General features: G+C 37.2%; 1 protein-coding gene and 1 pseudogene across 1 annotated transcript; one reads left to right on the top strand and one right to left on the bottom strand.

Moving 5' to 3' along the window:
- Nucleotides 1–3,169: 3,169 nt before the first annotated feature.
- The window catches only part of LOC119576458, a 65,669-nt pseudogene continuing 44,660 nt past the window's right edge, over nt 3,170–24,178 (bottom strand).
- Nucleotides 11,422–24,152, top strand: LOC119576036 (DNA primase large subunit-like). The gene is given in 11 exon segments (XM_037923563.1): nt 11,422–11,602; nt 12,164–12,276; nt 12,394–12,615; nt 12,958–13,056; nt 13,868–14,005; nt 18,903–19,106; nt 19,108–19,146; nt 19,148–19,234; nt 22,388–22,583; nt 22,842–23,009; nt 23,646–24,152. Coding segments are annotated over 11 exon segments (1,617 nt in total). The 5' UTR covers nt 11,422–11,454; the 3' UTR covers nt 23,849–24,152.

A 24,178-nucleotide genomic window follows, 5' to 3' on the forward strand; every position in this document is an offset into this window, starting at 1 on the left:
AATCAAAGAAAAAACTTGAAGCAACAAATGCCTAACCAAATACCTTGCTGGAACCTTGAATTCGACATTCTCTGCCTTAATATCTGAGCAATCTGTATCTTGAATGGACACCCATGAGCATGTCCCCTGGGCCAATGCTCCGTCATGATAATTTTCATACAGCTGTAAGGTTGTGTAGTCAGTTCTCTTTCCTTCCTCTTCCGTAGTTGAAACGCAATGTTGTAGGCCTAACTGCTTGCAAACTGTCAGGAAAATTTGTATTATATGTAATAATTCAAGGCAATGGCATTTTATACACTTCTTTAGCAAAGGGCTCATCAGGATTCGCAAATATAACCTTAAAAAATATATACACATATATATCCTCAAATTTGAATCGATTGAGAAAATGTAACACACTGGATCCTGGATATTACTTATTTCCATATATTTCTCTACCTGCCCTAAGGGGAGGCAAACATATGCTGAGAGTCCTATTAACAAAGATCGGTGTCTTGTGGGTGAGTGCTTCATGCTGCAGGGTGATGTGAAGGAACGTGTGTGGTAGCCTAGAATAGTGTTAAGTGCTTGTATGCCTTACTCAGCGTTGCAGCTGCCCCCGCTGGCTAGCCCTGGTGCAAAAGGGGAGCACGCTGCACATAATTCTCTCCTGACGAATTCATCTCGCAGGTGACACTGTAACCACAGATGCTTGTCGCAGGGCTCAACTGACAGGATCATGACCTTGCATTTTCCCGGTGTGCAGGCTATATCACTGGTGAGAAGGACAAGGAACAGTTTATCAGGAATCTTGCAGAGGAGTTTGAAATGCCCTTTCAGTAGTAAATGACCTTTGTCCCTGCCCTGAGAAAGCGAGCTCCAAGCCGTACTCTTTGCAGACAACTGCAATCCACTCAGGTCAAGTGTCAGATTGTCTCAGATCCTGTAGCACTGGGGCTGAATATTTTGAGTATTGTACCACAGGTTGATCCCAACATTCAACTTGAATGCGGGTAGTGTTCAAGATTCTTTTGCCAGAGCACTGATCAGTTGAGCATCCACCTTCCTTTGACTGAAGTCAGGGGGGTGATCTCTAAGAGTGGTAAGGCAGCTGGTGTCTGCAACATCCCAGCTGAACTGTTAAAGGCTAGTGGAGAACCTATGCAAGGGGCTTGCATGCTGTTCTGTCTGCCATCTGGTAGACTGGTACCATTCCCCCTGACCTGGTGAGGGGTGTGGTCATCCCTCTCTGTAAGGGGCAAGGGGATCAGTGGAACTGCAGCAACCACCAAGCCATTACACTGCTCACTCACATCCTTCTGAGACGTATCAGAGACCACCTGCTGACGCACCAGAAGCTGGAGCAATCTGGAATCACTCAAGAAGGGGTTTGATACAGTGCATCACAAATCACTCTGGGAGATCCTAAGATCAAGAGGAATTCCAAAAAGGATTTTTGGATTAACCCTTTCCCGACGGGTGGTATTCATAGTGGCCCCGGCCCCGCTGCTGGGGGCTCATATTGTCACCCTAGCATGCACGACCGCTCATGCCCAATAACAGCATCCCTGTCTTTTCTTTGTAATACTAAGAACCTATGTTGTATTTTCAGTATTATTATTTTCTAAGGTCTCTATTTGCCATATTTTCTGAAAAAATCAAGACTGTAGGATATTTCTGTTGTTATATAGACGCAATAGACACTCTATAATCTGAATAGAATAAGCAGTGTGTGGTATCATGGAGTTGAAACCGTAGGTTTTGTTGCATTTTCTTTTGCATATTTTTCAAATTATTTTATAAGTTAAACTTTAGTTTCAACAGGTTTATATTATCACTTCCATATAGATATAATTTTATCTTCAGTGTTTTTATAAATACATGATTTATTTTTTTATTTTTTCTATTTTTTTATTTTTATTTTTTTATTTATTTTTATTTTTTTTTTTACCAAAATACATATCAGTATTTTCACGTGGTTTTACATCATCACTTCGTGAATACTATGTAATATCTATGGCCAGTGTATCATTACCGACTTAATTTTTTTAGGCGCTACCTTGGACGCCCCGAGAATCCTTTATGAAATGCAAAGTATAGGAAAAATGAGAAAAAGTGTTAAAAACTACTTAATCACATTTTCATTGGGAAAAAATAATATTTTGCCATAATTGTAACAAAAAAAAAAAAAAAAAAAAAAAAAAAAAAAAAAAAAAACCTCATGGCATGGGCCATACATACAGAACACCATGGCATGTATTTGCATGCCACCAGCAGACAGTTTAGGCATGCCATGGAAAGTACTTACATGCCACCCATCACGCAACGGGTTAATAGGCACGCCTTTATACGGGTAATGAAAGTGCTTTGAAGTTTGGTGGGGATCTGTTGGCCTTCTTCCCCTTTAGTTCTGGAGTGAAGCAAGGCTGTGTTCTTGCACCAACACTTTTCAGCTCTTGAACGGACTGGATACTGGGTAGAGCTACTGTGCAGTCACTGGAGCAATTCCAGGCAATATCAAGGTTATCTTGACTTTGCTGATGATGTTGCTCTTCTATCTGAGTCTCTGAAAACTGTTGTGGTGCCTTTTGATGCATTTAGGCCCTGAGGCTAGTGGTCTACTGGAGCAAGACCAAGATCCAGGAATTTGGGGGCCAGCTAGGAGATCCTGTTTAGTCGGTACATGCTTGCAGTGATTACATTTAGGTCAACAAGAGTATTTGTAGATGCCGGTACCTGTGCAGAAGGACCAGGCTATGCATCTTCTAGGCCCTGATACTGCCCGTTTTACTATATGGTAGTGAAACCTGGATACTATCTTGTGACTTGAAAACTCGTCTTGATGCCTTTTGTCCTTGCGCCGAATCATAGGGTACAGTTGACAAGACCACATGTCCACCAACGGCCACTCCATGAGACTGGTACACAACCTGTTACTTGTACAATCCACGATTGCCAACTCAAGCAATATGACCACCAGCCTCATTTCCCACCAGGTTGTCTCTGTTCAAGACAATCCTGGGTGGAGGAGCTTGTGGAATGACTTAGGAAGTCATGGCTTGGGCAGATTGATCAAACCTGTCATGGAGAGCTAGAGATGAGCCAAGCCCTTGCCTGGTAGCTCACCATGAAGGACCCTCATAGGTGACACATAGATGCTCATAGATGCAGCTATGTACCCCCATCGGCATTAGCTCCCTAATATTGATGATGATGGTGTCTTAACCAAAGCTGAACAGTGGGCCACTCTGATGCCCAAACACAATGACACAACGATATCGCACCACAAATCACACTGACATTTTGAGAACATATAGGCTGTACTACGCTGACCCCTTTGAGATAAAGAATCTTTTGGATGAGTCCAGAGGTATAGCACAATTTACAAGACATTGATATCTGGACAAGACTTATCTCAGACGACTTAAAATAATATTATTGTATATTCACACATAACTTATCGACATCCCATGTTTTTTTTGTAAATGTGATCGCCAGAATTGTACAAAGCCTCTTCCAACCTCATCCTGCTGCTTTCAGAAATAACCATAGGTGAACTCTCGACCACCATGCCGCAGGATGGTGTTGGGTTCTCATGTTGTCATTCGACTGTCTCATGCACATGGAATGACGTTACTGCCAGCTGGTCATCAATGGTCTGGGGTTATTGCGGTGTTTTTCTCCACCTTCTTCTGGAATAATCATTGCCCGTGTACCGCTTGTCAAGTTCTTGAAGGAGTTTCGCATTAACCTTTTCATCGTCCTCTAGTTCAGGTAAAGCTCTGTTTGTCATCTAGAAACAAAAGTGTTACTGTAATACATTTGAACCTCCGTAAATGCAGGCTGTTTTAGTATACTGAGGTAGTCATAGACGAGGTTTTTTAATCAAATATAGGAAAGCCGCATAAGGGAACCACATTTGGAAAAACAAGGAATCAACTGGGTGTTATTTTCTTCAAAATTAGGCAGGGTAGTCTGGTAGATCAGGGTCACTACAACCATTTACAAGTTGGATTGCCAGTGCACATATAATCTTTTGTTTCATTTTTTGATAACAGAAAACTATATATCTTATTAGTTATATGATTATCTTCAACTAACACTACCACCACACCAATTAAATTTTTCATCATCCAATGTAATAATTTAAATCATGTATTATCATCATTAAACATACAACGTTTTAACCCAATGCTGAGAGAGATGGCATGTCTGTCCATGTCCACAGTGAGTTTATTTATTGTTTTTAACACACCGAATGGCTCCTACACTATGCTTTATCCCCATGAGTCCGTTAGTAGTTTCTCTCACCAGTTTTACCTTTTCACACATTTGATTTTCAGATTTTTTAAATATACATTTTTCTTAGTTTTTATTAATATTATAATAATTATACTGTTAATAATGATAATGGTCAGCATCAACATTAATAGCATTAGAAAAAAATAATACTGAAAAATTAAGGGAAAAAGGAAATCAGGTGAGGTCACAAACACTGGTGTACTAACATCCTCCTTATTGGATGAGCACTTGTGGAGCCTCTAAGAGTAAATACAATTTCATAAAACAAAACTACAGTGACATTTTCTGCAGGTATTGAGTTGAACATTTCTCCATTCTTCCCCTATGTATTTACTCAAACAACACAGTGAAAACTAGAGACTATACAAGCATGCACTAGCATACAATACAATACAAGCATAAACAATTTTTGTTTACCACTTTCAAGATAAAATCAATGGACAGATATTATATGAATACATCATGAGCTACACTGACACCTACAACATCCATACACACTTATAACATATTTTCTTTTTCCCTCCCTAATCAATCACCATGAGACCTAGACAACAATTAGGGTATGAACAGCTGCAGAAAGGAATTCCTGTACCCCTGCTTTGGCAATATAACCCCTAAGTGGGCAACATAAAAATCACAGTAACAAATATATATGGAATTAATGGTTTCTGACATGTATGATGGGTGGAAGGTTGTAGAGTCCATGGCGACTGTTTTATTTCTGTCTGTCTGTCTGTGGATATATGTTACATATTTACATTACTAATTACTATATTCCATAATTACTATATCTCTTCGTTTTCCCTTCGCTAGTTATGAACACTTTTCAAGTTTTTAATCTTCTATTATAGAATTTCCATTCCTAAATAAACATAAAAAGAACAATCTGAAAAAACATATTATGCTTACATCTAGCTTTAGCATTAAATACTTGCATACCCATGAACTATTTACAAAAAAAAAAAAAAAACATTACTAAACGCATGAAAAAGATGTCCTGGACCAAATATTCCCAGTATTTACAATAGCTATTGCTGTTCACTTACTAAACAAGCAGTTATCAAGCAAACATATATTTGTTATTCATATAGTCAATGTAGAAAAAGGAGAAATACACACACACACACACACACACACACACACAACACACACACACACACACAACCACACTCTTTCACATCTCCCCCCCCCCCCCCCCATGGACCACAACATAATCAGTCCTCTCTGACTTTTCATCCATTTTGTTATCTTATTTCATAATTAGTTCATTGCCTCTTTAAATAACAGAATTGACACAAATATTTCCTTGAGCTTCACATTCAGTGGTGTAGGTAGTTCTTATGTTCTGGAATCCTCCCCAAAACACAGCAATTCCACTTTCTGGGGCTTATATCGTGCGCCTAGCATGGCGACCACTCATAAGCCAAATACCGCATCCAATGCCGTTTCCTTCGTAATACTACGAATATATGTTAGTATTAATTTCAGTTTTCATTATTTTTTTGACAGTCTCTACTTGCCAACACTTCCTGATAAATTGAGACTGGAAGGGTAATTTTTGTTGTTATATAGACTCCCATAGTTTGATCATTATTCGCTCTATAGTCCAATAAAATAAGCAGTGTGCGGCATCATGGAGTTGAAATTCTTGGTTTGTTGCATTTTTTTTTGTTGCATGGAAAATTAGAAAGTGTTAAAAACCGACTTAAATCACACTTTTCACTGGCACAAAAAATAATCTTTTTGCCGTGATTTGTACCAAAAAAAAAACTCAGTGGCATGTCCATACATAACTCTCTATGGCATGTGCTTACGTGCCCCTGGCAGATGGTCCCGCCATGCCATGGCATGTAAGTACATGCCACCCGTCGGCAATGGGTAATATTAAAATAGAAGATTTTGATATAATGCGGGACAGAAACTCTAGATCTTGTGGTATAGCTTTTTTACACCAGAAAAGATCTTGTATCAAAGCCAACACTGTAAGAGAATATTCAAATACAATGAGGAGTGCTGACGCGTATTGACCATGGACACCATGACTATAATGTTTTATATAAACCACTTGACTTAACTAAAGCCTTCTTTAGTGAAGTATTAAATGTTGTTAGTCATTATATGAAAACTGAGAAGGTCCAAGGTATTGCAATAATGGGCAATTCTAATTTCCCCTTCACCAACTGGGAGGCCAGATATTTAAATTGGAGCAAATGCTACCATAATGAAAAAGAACAAGTTTGACTTTGAGGACTTTGGCCTTAATCAAATATCAAAATTCCCAGCAATAGAAATCGCATCTATAATGAGAATGTATCTCCACAACACAAGAGATGAGCATTTTCGATTAAGATATTACCAAAATGCATCAAAGTCATCTCTTGCACTACAGAAACAGTGCCACTCAATAATGCCTTTTTCTAACCTCATCAGCACTGACTACCAAAAGCACTTACAGAAAGCATATGCAAGAAACACACACAACTCACACAGTAAGATATTCTTACATACAGCGCGCACGCGCACGCACACACACACACACACACCACACACACCCCCACACCACACACACCAACACCACACACACACACACACACACACACACACACACACACACACACAAAAATGTCACATGAATTCCTCCTGTGCCCTATACACATTCATACCAGGCTATCCCATGTCACATAATCTCAAAATTAGGCATGCAATTCCCAGAATAAAGAAGTTGGTAGTATGAGATGTAACCTACATATCACAAGTACAAAATAAGTCTTGATGAAGAATTATGTTAATCCTAATGTTAATCCAATTGGCACAGATGGCAATAATAAGTGCCATGCCCCCTGTAAATTAATTTGTATTTACACAGAGATGGCTCTACAAGTGCTTAATCACCAAGGAGTCAGTTATAAGTCCTACCTATCTCACCTGTTTACCCTTTTCCTTGACTTTTGGAAAAAAAAATTGTACTATTTCTGTCTTAAATGTTACCAAGGTTTAAATAACAATTTAATAATCATAACATCAATAACAATAACAACAGTATCCATATCAACTGTATTAATAAGAAAAACATATTTTCCCACCATTAAAGGATGCATGAAATAGTATTGGGATCACTAGGAACCAATGATCGACTCCTGCCAGCTGCTACATGTAGAGCCATCTATATGTAACAAAATTCACAAAAAAATACAAGGGACAGGAACAAATCTGTGGTGGTTGGGTTAATGTTCACATTTATATATGCATTAAAATATTAATATAATATTCTCATAATAGCTCAATTTTATTATTATCACTTATACTCATTTACAATCTAACTGACATGAACTGACACAATCTTTGTAAAGTTCATGAACAAGTATGAATTTAAGGGAACTGTACTTTAGAATACATGCTCCCACTTGTTTGCTCAGCACTAGCATGACAGATCTGTACCAGTGTATATATTAGCTAACAGATTATCAAAGTGATAAAATTCTATTCCACCACAAAGTAACAGAAGAACAGCAAAAGTACTAGTACTGAAAAAACATTTGTATCATTGGACTAAGTAATCACATGATTTTCATAACAATGTAAAGGAGTGATTGCACAGACAAATCATTAAAATAACAACAGTTGAAAACTTCATAAATAATTCAAACAAATACCTAAAAAAACTGACTACACAAATGCAAACATTGCTCTTAACCCTATCCCCTACCTAGCAAACCATCTTCACATGTATGATACATGCAGAAAAAAAGTCCAGCACAATAAATTAGAGATTGAGATTGAAAATTAGGAATGATGACTCCTTACTTTTTGTGGGGATGTGGGAACATGAGGGGATGCTAGTTATGTACTGACTCCTTGGCTCACAGACTAATTGCATGGTTGACTGCTTCTGTGGCAATGTGATGACGTAAGTGAAATGCAATGTAGTCACATCTGCCTGTGTAGGCCCATTGAATAAGAATGCATTCTAGAAGGTGAACTGCTGTTTAGTGGTTAATCTGACATGCAATCACATATATCAATATTCAAACTTGAGTAAACAATATATGTATCATGAAATCAGCAGAAACAGGCTTAACCTACTGTGGATACTAGTGGACCAGCATGACAGGTTTAGGGTGGTTTATTCAGGAACACATCTGCATAGACATGCTATTATCAGCCCAGTCACTCATCTGCTCCCACACTCACTCTCGTGTCCCCTACCTCCCTGTTCTTTCTATCATACCACAAGTAACTACCCTTGTGCATAACATGCAACAAATCCCACATATACTAGTTTCATATAGTAGTTTAATAATGGATTTCCATAAGAAATAAAGTAAATTTTCTTGCAGAGACAAGAAACCATGTTTTCAAATATTATCTAAAATTATTTTTTATCCATACCATACTCAAACAGCATATATCTATATGCTGTAACAGAGCAAAACTACAAAAACAAGCAATAAAATTTATACACACAGCAAGAGCCTGCGAGAGGTTGGCCCTGAAGCAGGTAGTGACCAACGTGACCAAGTCGGTGTCAGGAACATAGGCAAAGCCTCCTTTTAAGTATACCTTTCTGGATCGGACTAGCTCAAGGGCCTCTGTGAAAGGTACCTGTCAAAGACAGTAAATCAATTAGTAAAAAACTTGACCTGTAGTTCCTGAACAAAGAAAAACCTTTTGCTCAGGAGATACAAGGTTATGCTGATCCTGTAACTAGGTACACATATATATAGTACAAATTCAAAGTAAGATATCAACAGCAACTTGAATGTGATATATATATATATATATATATATAATATATATATATATAATATATATATATATATATATATATATATATATATATATATATTTTTTTTTTTTTTTTTTTTTTTTTTTGTTTTTTAATATAATCTTGGATTAATAAATGCTAGAAAGCCATCACTCCAATGTTACTATAACCTGCAGAGAGCATTTTCAGGGTAAAGAAAAAGCATAACAGACTGAAGACTTCACTGATAATGGACAGTGCCATTTGAACAACCTCAAACATCTAACCTCAAAAACAAAATGTAAAACAAATTTTAAATGAAATACAATCTAATATATTTTTAAGGTAACTAGAACAAGACAAGACGACAAACTGTAAGTGGTTAGATTCCTTCAAGCACCATAACTTCCAGATATAAGCAGTAAATCTGATCACGGTTTGATTTGAAAAAATGATCCTCTACCAATTGGGCTACCTATTAGCCAGCAATATACCTTCCAATTAGAAGACAGTTTGGTAAATTTATGAGCAAAATTATTTCCATATGGCCGAAAGACAGACTGCAACCTGTGAAGTATCCAACATCATCATCATGTGCTTGATACAAATTATCCTTATATAATGAGCTCATAATTGCAGCTGAGCTCAAGGAGAGAAGAAAAAAACCCACCTTGAAGAAGGTTTACGTCTTCCCTCTGAATCCATACAGCCACCACTATGTTTTATGTGCCAGTCATCAGTTTTCCACGTTCACCTGGGTCTGCATTTCCTCAGCTGATATCTGCAATAAGTAAGTATATGTGTACTGAAATGTTTGACAAATGTCTGCCTTCCATTTCCTTTTCCATTTTCATCTCTTTTATCTATTGTTAACAAGTCATAGGCTATCAAAACTTAAATAAATGTATTAATTTTAATAGTTTATACATTCCGTGACTGAACTTCAACTACAAAATTCCTTTGCTCTATTCACAATGCCTCAAGAAGCAGCCTCAGATTTAGTTATATTTAAATTTAAAGAAAACAACTTTTGATACCCTAAAATATTACTCCTTAAACATATAAGAGACAATAATATAGCTTTTCAACTAAAGTTATCAGACCACACATCCATGCAACTCACTGGTGTAAAATGGAGGTTATTACTCAACATGAAGTTCTTAATATCTGAGCCATTCCGTGAGCAGTGTATGAATCGAGCTCGAAACAGGTCTGACTCATGTGCAATAAACCATCGGCGAAGCTCCTCAGTACGACAGTAAGCCAGCCTTAGAATGAAATGCGAGATATGATCCCGTCTCCTAGCTGCCTCCACATCAGCTCGTTTCTTGTCCAGGTTTTTCTCCTGTGAATGAATCACACATATTTGAAAGTCTGAGAACATGAGAAACAGATTACTTTACTTACTACTTGTCAAAATTACAATTAAGCCTGTAATACCGTAGAAACAGTGATTACTCACAGCATTAAGGATAAAATATTTATGTTTGACAAAAATCATCATACATTGTTCATCCATGGGTCATCTGAGCTCTCACCTGTCCACTCAGGTTTATCGCTCACTGTCTCAGTACTGAAAAGAAGAGAGAAGCAATAACATTCTCCAAACCATATATCACATATGTCAAAAGTCAATGATATTAACAGAAGTGCTTAGCCACAAAGAAGTCAATTAGTAGACTTCGAGACCTCACCTGATTTCACCTTTCCTTGAGCTTACGAGAAGACCTTTCTTTTACTAATGCTTTCAATATCGATGCTGTTATTATTACAGACATGTTTAGTGTATATGTTCTTGATATTAGATAATCGGAAATATTCCAAAAATCACCGAAAAGAGTAAACAGGCAAGGGGGGGGGAATTGATAGATGATGACACTTAAAGGAATTAACTTGGAAAAGAAAATATTAAAAAATCTAGAAAGAGCAGTATGGAAGGAAGGAAGGAAGGAAGGAAGGAAGTAAGGAAGGAAGGAAGAAAAGAGAAAAGAAGAGAAGAAGAAGAAAGAAGAAGAAGTAGAAGAAGAAGAAGAAAAGAAGAAGAAAGAAGAAGAAGAGAAGAAGGAAAAAAAAAAAAAAAAAAAAAAAAAAAAAATCAAAAAAAAAAAAAAAAAAAAAAAAAAAAGCAAAAGATGTGGACTAGGCACTTACTTTTCAATCTCTCAACTGCCATTTCATCAAATTCCATGAGGGAAATATTGCCAGATGGTGGGTTTGAGTAAAACTGAAGGCTGCATGGATAGGAAGTCTCAACCTCAACTCTGCGGCTCCGCTTCACTCTATGCCCTTTGAACTCCATCTTGATATTGCTCAAGATCTGGGGGCAAAGACAAAACAAATGTGATAATGTGACATCTTAATATATATATATATATGTCACATTATCACATTTGTTTTGTCTTTGCCCCCAGATCTTGAGCAATATCAAGATGGAGTTCAAAGGGCATAGAGTGAAGCGGAGCCGCAGAGTTGAGGTTGAGACTTCCTATCCATGCAGCCTTCAGTTTTACTCAAACCCACCATCTGGCAATATTTCCCTCATGGAATTTGATGAAATGGCAGTTGAGAGATTGAAAAGTAAGTGCCTAGTCCACATCTTTTGCTTTTTTTTTTTTTTTTGTTTTTTTTTTTTTTTTTTGTTTTTTTTTTTTTTTTTTGTGTTTTCTTCTTCTTCTTCTTCTTCTTCTTCTTCTTCTTCTTCTTCTTCTTCTTCTTCTTCTTCTTCTTCTTTCTTCCTTCCTTCCTTCCTTCCTTCCTTCCTTCCTTCCTTCCTTCCATCTGCTCTTTTCTATTGATTTTTTAAATATTTTCTTTTCCAAGTTAATTTCCTTTAATTTCATCATCTAATTCATCCCCCCCCCTTGCCTGTTTACTCTTTTCCTTGATTTTTGGAAATATTTCCTGATATCTCATATCAAGAACATAATAATACATGTCTGTAATAATAACAGCATCGATATTGAAAGCATTAGTAAAAGAAAGGTCTTCTCGTAAGCTCAAGGAAAGGTGAAATCAGGTGAGGTCTCGAAGTCTACTAATTGACTTCTTTTGTGGCTAAGCACTTCTGTTAATATCATTGACTTTTGACATATGTGATATATGGTTTGGAGAATGTTATTGCTTCTCTCTTCTTTTCAGTACTGAGAACAGTTGAGCGATTAAACCTGAGTGGCCAGGTGAAGAGCTCAGATGAATGGATGAACAAATTGTATGATGATTTTGTCAAACATAAATATTTTATCCTTAATGCTGTGAGTAATCACTGTTTCTACGGTATTACAGGCTTAATTGTAATTTTGACAAGTAGTAAGTAAAGTAATCTGTTTCTCATGTTCTCAGACTTTCAAATATGTGTGATTCATTCACAGGAGAAAAACCTGGACAAGAAACGAGCTGATGTGGAGGCAGCTAGGAGACGGGATCATATCTCGCATTTCATTCTAAGGCTGGCTTACTGTCGTACTGAGGAGCTTCGCCGATGGTTTATTGCACATGAGTCAGACCTGTTTCGAGCTCGATTCATACACTGCTCACGGAATGGCTCAGATATTAAGAACTTCATGTTGAGTAATAACCTCCATTTTACACCAGTGAGTTGCATGGATGTGTGGTCTGATAACTTTAGTTGAAAAGCTATATTATTGTCTCTTATATGTTTAAGGAGTAATATTTTAGGGTATCAAAAGTTGTTTTCTTTAAATTTAAATATAACTAAATCTGAGGCTGCTTCTTGAGGCATTGTGAATAGAGCAAAGGAATTTTGTAGTTGAAGTTCAGTCACGGAATGTATAAACTATTAAAATTAATACATTTATTTAAGTTTTGATAGCCTATGACTTGTTAACAATAGATAAAAGAGATGAAAATGGAAAAGGAAATGGAAGGCAGACATTTGTCAAACATTTCAGTACACATATACTTACTTATTGCAGATATCAGCTGAGGAAATGCAGAGTGAACGTGAAAACCTGATGAATGGCACATACAACATTAGTGGTGTGGATCAGATGGAAGGACGTACCTTCTTCAAGGTGGGTTTTTTTCTTCTCTCCTTGAGCTCAGCTGCAATTATGAGCTCATTATATAAGGATAATTTGTATCAAGCACATGATGATGATGTTGGATACTTCACAGGTTGCAGTCTGTCTTTCGGCCATATGGAAATAATTTTGCTCATAAATTTACCAAACTGTCTTCTAATTGGAAGGTATATTGCTGGCTAATAGGTAGCCCAATTGGTAGAGGATCATTTTTTCAAATCAAACCGTGATCAGATTTACTGCTTATATCTGGAAGTTATGGTGCTTGAAGGAATCTAACCACTTACAGTTTGTCGTCTTGTCTTGTTCTAGTTACCTTAAAAATATATTAGATTGTATTTCATTTAAAATTTGTTTTACATTTTGTTTTTGAGGTTAGATGTTTGAGGTTGTTCAAATGGCACTGTCCATTATCAGTGAAGTCTTCAGTCCTGTTATGCCTTTTTCCTTTTTTTTACCCTTTACAAATGCTCTCTGCCTGTTATCGTAACATTGAGTTATGGCTTTCTAGCATTTATTAATCCAAAGATTATTTAACAAAAAAAAAAAAAAAAAAAAAAAAAATATATTATTATATATATATATATATATATATATATATATATATATATATATATATATATATATATATATATATATCACATTCAAGTTGCTGTTGATATCTTACTTTGAATTTGTACTATATATATGTGTACCTAGTTACAGGATCAGCATAACCTTGTATCTCCTGAGGCAAAAGGTTTTTCTTTGTTCAGGAACTACAGGTCAAGTTTTTTACTAATTGATTTACTGTCTTTGACAGGTACCTTTCACAGAGGCCCTTGAGCTAGTCCGATCCAGAAAGGTATACTTAAAAGGAGGCTTTGCCTATGTTCCTGACACCGACTTGGTCACGTTGGTCACTACCTGCTTCAGGGCCAACCTCTCGCAGGCTCTTGCTGTGTGTATAAATTTTATTGCTTGTTTTTGTAGTTTTGCTCTGTTACAGCATATAGATATATGCTGTTTGAGTATGGTATGGATAAAAAATAATTTTAGATAATATTTGAAAACATGGTTTCTTGTCTCTGCAAGAAAATTTACTTTATTTCTTATGGAAATCCATTATTAAACTACTATATGAAACTAGTATATGTGGGATTTGTTGCATGTTATGCACAAGGGTAGTTACTTGTGGTATGATAGAAAGAACAGGGAGGTAGGGGACACGAGAGTGAGTGTGGGAGCAGATGAGTGACTGGGCTGATAATAGCATGTCTATGCAGATGTGTTCCTGAATAAACCACCCTAAACCTGTCATGCTGTGTCACTTAGTCATCCCACAGTAGGTTAAGCCTGTTTCTGCTGATTTCATGATACATATATTGTTTACTCAAGTTTGAATATTGATATATGTGATTGCATGTCAGATTAACCACTAAACAGCAGTTCACCTTCTAGAATGCATTCTTATTCAATGGGCCTACACAGGCAGATGTGACTACATTGCATTTCACTTACGTCATCACATTGCCACAGAAGCAGTCAACCATGCAATTAGTCTGTGAGCCAAGGAGTCAGTACATAACTAGCATCCCCTCATGTTCCCACATCCCCACAAAAAGTAAGGAGTCATCATTCCTAATTTTCAATCTCAATCTCTAATTTATTGTGCTGGACTTTTTTTCTGCATGTATCATACATGTGAAGATGGTTTGCTAGGTAGGGGATAGGGTTAAGAGCAATGTTTGCATTTGTGTAGTCAGTTTTTTTAGGTATTTGTTTGAATTATTTATGAAGTTTTCAACTGTTGTTATTTTAATGATTTGTCTGTGCAATCACTCCTTTACATTGTTATGAAAATCATGTGATTACTTAGTCCAATGATACAAATGTTTTTTCAGTACTAGTACTTTGCTGTTCTTCTGTTACTTTGTGGTGGAATAGAATTTTATCACTTTGATAATCTGTTAGCTAATATATACACTGGTACAGATCTGTCATGCTAGTGCTGAGCAAACAAGTGGGAGCATGTATTCTAAAGTACAGTTCCCTTAAATTCATACTTGTTCATGAACTTTACAAAGATTGTGTCAGTTCATGTCAGTTAGATTGTAAATGAGTATAAGTGATAATAATAAAATTGAGCTATTATGAGAATATTATATTAATATTTTAATGCATATATAAATGTGAACATTAACCCAACCACCACAGATTTGTTCCTGTCCCTTGTATTTTTTTGTGAATTTTGTTACATATAGATGGCTCTACATGTAGTCAGCTGGCAAGGAGTCTATCATTGGTTCCTAGTGACCAATCCTGATTTCCTCATTCCTTTAATTGGTGGGAAAATATGTTTTTCTTATTAATACAGTTGATATGGATACTGTTGTTATTGTTATTGATGTTATGATTATTAAATTGTTATTTAAACCTTGGTAACATTTAAGACAGAAATAGTACAATTTTTTTTTCCAAAAGTCAAGGAAAAGGGTAAACAGGTGAGATAGGTAGGACTTATAACTGACTCCTTGGTGATTAAGCACTTGTAGAGCCATCTCTGTGTAAATACAAATTAATTTACAGGGGGCATGGCACTTATTATTGCCATCTGTGCCAATTGGATTAACATTAGGATTAACATAATTCTTCATCAAGACTTATTTTGTACTTGTGATATGTAGGTTACATCTCATACTACCAACTTCTTTATTCTGGGAATTGCATGCCTAATTTTGAGATTATGTGACATGGGATAGCCTGGTATGAATGTGTATAGGGCACAGGAGGAATTCATGTGACATTTTTGTGTGTGTGTGTGTGTGTGTGTGTGTGTGTGTGTGTGTGTGTGTGTGTGTGTGTGTGTGTGTGTGTGTTGTGTGTGTGTGTGTGTGTGTGCGTGCGCGTGCGCGCTGTATGTAAGAATATCTTACTGTGTGAGTTGTGTGTGTTTCTTGCATATGCTTTCTGTAAGTGCTTTTGGTAGTCAGTGCTGATGAGGTTAGAAAAAGGCATTATTGAGTGGCACTGTTTCTGTAGTGCAAGAGATGACTTTGATGCATTTTGGTAATATCTTAATCGAAAATGCTCATCTCTTGTGTTGTGGAGATACATTCTCATTTATAGAATGTTATTTTCTATTGCTGGAATTTTGATAATTTGATTAAGGCAAAGTCCTCAAAGTCAAACTTGTTCTTTTTCATTTCTGGTAGCATTTGCTCCTAATTTAAATTTATCTGCCTCCCAGTTGGTGAAGGGGAAATTAGAATTGCCCATTATTGCAATACCTTGGACCTTCTCAGTTTTCATATAATGACTAACAACATTTAATACTTCACTAAAGAAGGCTTTAGTTAAGTCAAGTGGTCTGTATATAATAACATATAGTCATTGTGTGTCCATGGTCAATACTCGTAGCACTTCCTCAGTGTTATTTGAATATTCTCTTACAGTGTTGGCTTTGATACAAGATCTTTTCTGGTGTAAAAAAGCTATACCACAAGATCTAGAGTTTCTGTCCCGCATTATATCAATCTTCTATTTTAATATTACCCATTGCCGACGGGTGGCATGTACTTACATGCCATGGCATGGCGGGACCATCTGCCAGGGGCACGTACGCACATGCATCGAGTTGGTATGGACATGCCATGAGTTTTTTTTTTTTGTTACAATCCGGCAAAAGATTATTTTTTGCCAGTGAAAGTGTGCTTAAGTCCGGTTTTTAACACTTTCTCATTTTTACCATGCAACAAAAAAAAAAATGCAACAAACCATGATTTCAACTCCATCGATGCCGCACACTGCTCTATTTTATTTGGACTATAGACCGAATAATGATCACTTATGAGGTCCTATATAACAACAAAAATACCCTTCAGTCTCATTTATCAGGAAGTTTGGCAAGTAGAGACCTGTAAAAATATGAAAACCTGAAAATACAAATATCTTCGAGTATTACGAAGAAACGCATTGGATGCTGGTATTTGGCATGAGTGGTCGCGCATTGCTAGGGCGACGATATAAGCCCCCGACATGTACTGCTGTGTTTTGAGGATTCCAGACATAAGAACTACCTACACCCACTGAGTGAGCTCAAGAAATTATTGTTTGTCAAGTCTGTATTTAAAGGGCAATGACTAATTATGAATAATATATCAAATGGTGAAAAAGTAGTAGAGACTGATATGTTGTGTGTCCTGGGGGGGGGGGGGTGGGAGGGAAAGAGTGTGTGTGTGTGTGTGTCTGTGTGTGTGTGGTGTGTGTGTGTGTGTGTGTGTGTATTTTCTCCTTTTTCTACATTGACTATAGTGAATAAAAATATAATGTTTTGCTTGATAACTGCTTGTTAGTAAGTGCGCATAGCTATTGTAATACTGGGAATATTTGCCAGGACATCTTTTTCAAGCTTCTAGTATGTTGGGTAAAATTTCATGGGTATGCAAGATATTTAATGCTAAAGCTAGATGTAGCATAATAATGTTTTTTCAGATTTGTTACTTTTTATGTTCTATTCTAGGAATGAAATTCTTATAATAGAAGATTAAAAACTTGAAAAGTGTTCATAACTAGCAAAGGGAAAACTGAAGAGATAATAGTATTATGTAATTATAGTAATTAGGTTAATGTAATATGTAACATATATCACAGACTACAGACAGAAATAACGTCGGCCATGACTCTACAACCTTCCACCCATCATACATGTCCAGAAACCATTATTCATATATTTCTGTTACTGTGATTTTTTTATGTTGCCACTTAGGTTATATTTGCCAGCAGGGGTACAGGAATTCACTTTCTGCAGCTGTTCATACCCTAATTGTTCTTAGGTCTCATGTGATTGTTGGGAAAAGAACATTATGTTATAGTGTTATGTGTTGTAGGGTGTCAGTGTAGCTTATGTTTCATATAATATCCTGTCCTTGGATTTTACTTGAAAGTGGTAACAAAAATTGTTTATGCTTGTATTGTTTGTATGCTAGTGCAATGCTTGTATAGTCTCTAGTTTTCACTGTGTTGTTTGAGTAAATACCTAGAAGAATGGAGATAATGTAACTCAATACCTGCACGAAACAATGTTCCCTGTAGTTTTTGTTTTATGAAATGTCTTTACTCTTATATTGGCTCCACAAGTGCTCACCATTTTAAAAGGAGGATGTTAGTAACACCAGTGTGACCTCAACTGATTCCTTTTTCCTTATTTTTCATATTTATTTTTTCTAATGCTATTAATGTTTGATGCTGACATTATCATTTGTATTAACAGTATAATTATTATAATATTAATAAACTAATAAAAATGTATATTTAAAAAAATCTGAAAATCAAGGAAAAGGGTAAACTGGTGAGAGAACTACTAACTGACTCCATGGTGACTAAGCATTTGTAGAGCCATCTGTGTGTAAACACAATAAACTAAACTCACTGTGGACATGACATACATGCCATCTCTCTCAGCATTGGGTTAAAACAGTGATGTTAATGCTGATAATAATGATTTAAATAATTACATTGATGATGAAAATTTAATGGTGGTGTTGGTAGTGTTAGTGAAGATATCTATAACTACATACTGATAATATAGTTTTCTGTTAGCAAAAAATGAAAACAAAAGATTATATGTGCACTGGCATCCAACTGTACAATGGTTGTAGTGACCCTGATCTACCAGCACTAACCTGCATTAATTTTGAAGCAAATAACACCAGATTCCTTGTTTTTCAAATGTGGTTCATTTATGCGTGCTTTCCTATATTTGATTAAAAACCTCTTTCTATGACTACCTCAGATATACTTAAAACAGCCTGCATTTACGGAGGTTCAAATGTATAAAGTAAAACTTTTGTTTCTAGATGACAAACAGAGCTTTACCTGAACTAGAGGACGATGAAAGGTTAATGCGACTCCTTCAAGACTTTGACAAGCGGTACACGGGCAATGATTATTCCCAGAAGAAGGGTGGAGAAAAACACCGCATCACCCCAGACATGATTGACCAGCTGGCAGTAACGTCATTCCCATTGTGCATGAGACAGTTGAATGACACACTGAGAACCACAACACCATCTGCGGCATGGTGGTCGAGTCACCTATGGTCCTATTTCTGAAAGCAGCAGGATTGAGTTTGGAAGATGCTTTGTACTTCTGGCGATCACATTTTACCAAAAACATGGATGTCGATAAGGTATGTGTGCATATACAATAATATTTATAATGTCGTCTGAGATAATGTCTTGTCCAGATATAATGTCTTGTAACTTGTGCTCTACCTCTGTGCTCATCCAAAAGATTCTTATCTCAAAGGGGTCAGCGTAGTACAGCCTATATGTTCTCAAAATGTCAGTGTGATTTGTGGTGCGATATCGTTGTGTCATTGTGTTTGGGCATCAGAGTGGCCCACTGTTCAGCTTTGGTTAAGACACCATCATCATCAATATTAGGGAGCTAATGCCGATGGGGGTACATAGCTGCATCTATGAGCATCTATGTGTCACCTATGAGGGTCCTTCATGGTGAGCTACCAGGCAAGGGCTTGGCTCATCTCTAGCTCTCCATGACAGGTTTGATCAATCTGCCCAAGCCATGACTTCCTAAGTCATTCCACAAGCTCCTCCACCCAGGATTGTCTTGAACAGAGACAACCATGTGGGAAAGAGAGCTGGTGGTCATATTGCTTGAGTTTGGCAATCTGTGATGTACAATAACAGGTTGTGTACCAGTCTCATGGAGTGGCCGTTGGTGGACATGTGGTCTTGTCAACTGTACCCTATGATTCGGCGCAAGGACAAAAGGCATCAAGACGAGTTTTCAAGTCACAAGATAGTATCCAGGTTTCACTACCATATAGTAAAACGGGCAGTATCAGGGCCTAGAAGATGCATAGCCTGGTCCTTCTGCACAGGTACCGGCATCTACAAATACTCTTGTTGACCTAAATGTAATCACTGCAAGCATGTACCGACTAAACAGGATCTCCTAGCTGGCCCCCAAATTCCTGGATCTTGGTCTTGCTCCAGTAGACCACTAGCCTCAGGGCCTAAATGCATCAAAAGGCACCACAACAGTTTTCAGAGACTCAGATAGAAGAGCAACATCATCAGCAAAGTCAAGATAACCTTGATATTGCCTGGAATTGCTCCAGTGACTGCACAGTAGCTCTACCCAGTATCCAGTCCGTTCAAGAGCTGAAAAGTGTTGGTGCAAGAACACAGCCTTGCTTCACTCCAGAACTAAAGGGGAAGAAGGCCAACAGATCCCCACCAAACTTCAAAGCACTTTCATTACCCGTATACAGGCTTGCCTATTAACCCTTTGCTGATGGGTGGCATGTAAGTACTTGCCATGGCATGCCTAAACTGTCTGCTGGTGGCATGTACATACATGCCATGGTGTATGTATGGCCATGCCATGAGTTTTTTTTTTTTTTTTTTTTTTTTTTTTTTTTTTTTGTTACAATTATGGCAAAATATTATTTTTTCCCAATGAAAATGTGATTAAGTAGTTTTTAACACTTTTTCTCATTTTCCTATACTTTGCATTTCATAAAGGCTTCTCGGGCTTCCAAGGTTAGCGCCTAAAAAATTAAGTCGGTAATCGACTACACTGGCCATAGATATTACATAGTATTCACGAAGTGATGATGTAAAACCACGTGAAAATACTGATATGTATTTTGGTAAAAAAAAAAATAAAAATAAATAAAAAAATAAAAATAAAAAAATAGAAAAAATAAAAAAATAAATCATGTATTTATAAAAACACTGAAGATAAAATTATATCTATATGGAAGTGATAATATAAACCTGTTGAAACTAAAGTTTAACTTATAAAATAATTTGAAAAATATGCAAAAGAAAATGCAAAAAACCTAGGGTTTTCACTCCAGATACCACACACTGCTTATTCTATTCAATTATAGGGGTCTATTGCGTCTATAACCAGAAATATCCTACATTTTGTTTTTTTTCAAAAAATAGGGAAAATGGACCTTAGAAAATAAAAATACTGAAATACAACATGGGTTCTTAGATTACAAAAAAAAGACAGGGTGCTGTTTTGGGCATGACGGTCGTGCATGCTAGGGTGACAATATCCCCCACAGCGGGCCGGGGCCCATGAATCCACCCGTGGGGAAAGGGTTAACCCAAAAAACCTTTTTTGGGAATTTCCCCTTTTGATTTTAGGTTTCCCCCCAGAGTGTTTGTGATGCACTGTAAAAACCCCTTTTTGAGTGTTCCAATTCTCCGCTTCTGGTGCGTCAGCGGTGGTCTCTGAACGTCTCAAAAGGGGATGTATGACGTGTAATGGCTTGGTGGTTGCTGCAGTTCCACTGATCCCCTTGCCCCTTACAGAGAGGGATGACCACACCCCTCACCAGGTCAGGGGGAATGGTACCAGTCTACCAGATGGCAGACAGAACAGCATGCAAGCCCCTTGCATAGGTTCTCCACTAGCCTTTAACAGTTCAGCTGGGATGTTGCAGACACCAGCTGCCTTACCACTCTTAGAGATCACCCCCCTGACTTCAGTCACGGAAGGTGGATGCTCACTGATCAGTGGCTCTGGCAAAAGAATCTTGACACTACCCGCATTCAAGTTAATTGTTAGTGGATCAACCTGGTACAACTACTCAAAATATTCAGCCCAGTGCTCCAGGATCTGAGACAATCTGGCCACTTGCTGAGTGGATTGCAGTTGTCTGCAAAGAGGGCTTGGAGCTCAGCTTTCTCAGGGCAGGACAAAGGTCATTTACTACGAAATGGCATTCAACCTCCTCTGCAAGATTCCTGATAAACTGTTCCTTGTCCCTTCTCACCAGTGATATAGTCCTGCACACCAGGGAATAATGCAAGTCATGATCCTGTCAGTTGAGCCTTGCGACAAGCATCTGTGGCTTCCAGTGTCACCTGCGAGATGAAATTCAGTCAGGAGAGAATTATGTGCAGCTGTGCTCCCCTTTTGCACCAGGCTAGCCAGCGGGGGCAGCTGCAAGCGAGAAGGCATACAGAGCACTTAACACTATCTAGGCTACCACACCGTTCCTTCACATCACCCTGAGCATGAAGCACTCACCCACAAGACACCGATCTTTGTTAATAGGACTCTCAGGCATATGTTTGCTTCCCCTTTAGGGCAGGTAGAGAAATATATGGAAATAAGTAATATCCAGGATTCCAGTGTGTACATTTTCTCAATAGATTTCAATATTTGAGGATATATATGTGTATTATATTTTTTAAGGTTATATTTTGCGATCATGATGAGCCCTTTGCTAAAGAAGTGTATATAAATGCCATTTGCCTTGATATTACACTATAATACAAATTTTTCCTGACAGTTTGACAAGCAGTATGCCTACAACATTCGTTTCAACTACGGAAAGGAAGGAAAGAGAACTGACTACACACCTTACAGCTGTATGAAAATTATCATGACGAGCATTGGCCCAGGGGATGCTCATGGGTGTCCATTCAAGCATACAGATGCTCAGATATTAAGGCAGAGAATGTCGAATTTCAAGGTTTCACAGCAAGGTATTGTGGTTAGGCATTTGTTGCTTCAAGTTTTTTCTTTTTATTCTTAAGTATTATTCTTTTATTTACTCTACGTGTTTGTGCGTGCGTGCGTGCGTGCGTGCGTGCGTGCGTGCGTGCGTGCGTGCGTGCGTGCGTGCGTGCGTGTGTGTGTGTGTGTGTGTGTGTGTGTGTGTGTGTGTGTGTGAGAGAGAGAGAGAGAGAGTCATTGATTACTGAAGCAGCTTAAGAAAAACATCATTTTCACAAACTTTTCAGCAATTAATGAGATAATGGATCTGGTGAACAAGAACCACTACCAGATTGCTTGCCAGAGGTATTGGGAGGTCACTCACAGCGCCACTCTGGAGACAGGCATCAATCATCCAAACCAGTATTTTGAGGAGAGTCAGAAAGTAATCCACAGAACAGCACCTCAGAGTCAAGGTTGGTTTTGGCACTTTCTTTGAGTTGGCCACAATCCATGTTACAATCTAAACTTAGGTGGTGTCTAGGTTTAGTTTTTCTCTATCCTTGCATCAGATTTTTTCTTTATTCCTTTCTATTTCTTATTTCAGCTTGTTTTCCCTCTCAATGTTGTTTCTCATTTCATTTTCTTTCAGCTCTCTTGATTTGTTTCACTTCTTGCTCGTGTTTGCCTGTGTCTCCACTGTCTTTCTTGTTTCTCTTGATTTTCTTCTTTATTGTTTTCTTATCTCATCTTTTTCTTTTGCTCCACCCACTTTCTTTTGTTTTTGAGAGATTTCTTTTATATTTAACATATTATATGTTAAGAGAATTGAAGATCAATGGGCGAATATAGGTACTCCATCCATGATCAAAGTGGATAAAGGTTGTATACAACTACAATTTATTGGCACCAGATTTTTTTTTTTTCCAGTCTCTGTTTTTATGAGTATAAAGGGTCATGATAGGTTTGATATATTAACATAACTTCTAATAATTTGTATAGATTTATGCTCCTATTTTCCCATCCTTAAAGCTGATTTCTTAATGCCTATATATACACCTTCAGTAGCCTTCACAAAATGGCAAAAATTAATATAATCTCTCCCTTCAAAGGCAAGAAGGTGTCGCAGGTCAAAACAAACCGGTCAGTCATGTACTCTTCTCAGTCTGTACAATCCACACAGGCTTCTATAGAGGCAACACAAACTTCTACCCAGTCTACTCAGAATACCAGCACCACAGACATGGACTCCATTCTGTTTGATGATGAAATGGATTCAGTTCTTGAACAATACATGGAGACAACACAGGCATGAGATAACTTTTACTTTCTGAGTGTTTGAAAAACTGTATGTTGTAATCCAGAAGATTCAATTAGAGGTGGAGGAAGATGAGCCACCCTTTGGAAACTCATTATATGAGTATACAGTGTATATATTTTTTGCATTAGAATATTAGTTTGTATCTTCAAAAATCATACAGAATTTTTTTCCATTAGTTTATATTAGTTTCTTTCTAGTAGTTCCTTCATACCTTCTCTTTATATAGTGGTATTCACTTGGTTTATTTATTTTATGATATACAAATGTTTTGTAAGGCATTAAAGTCCATATTAAATTAGAAAATATTTTATTTAACTCCTCTCT

Source organism: Penaeus monodon, chromosome 8 (genome assembly GCF_015228065.2).
Source record: "Penaeus monodon isolate SGIC_2016 chromosome 8, NSTDA_Pmon_1, whole genome shotgun sequence".
NCBI classification, from domain to species: Eukaryota; Metazoa; Arthropoda; class Malacostraca; order Decapoda; family Penaeidae; genus Penaeus; species Penaeus monodon.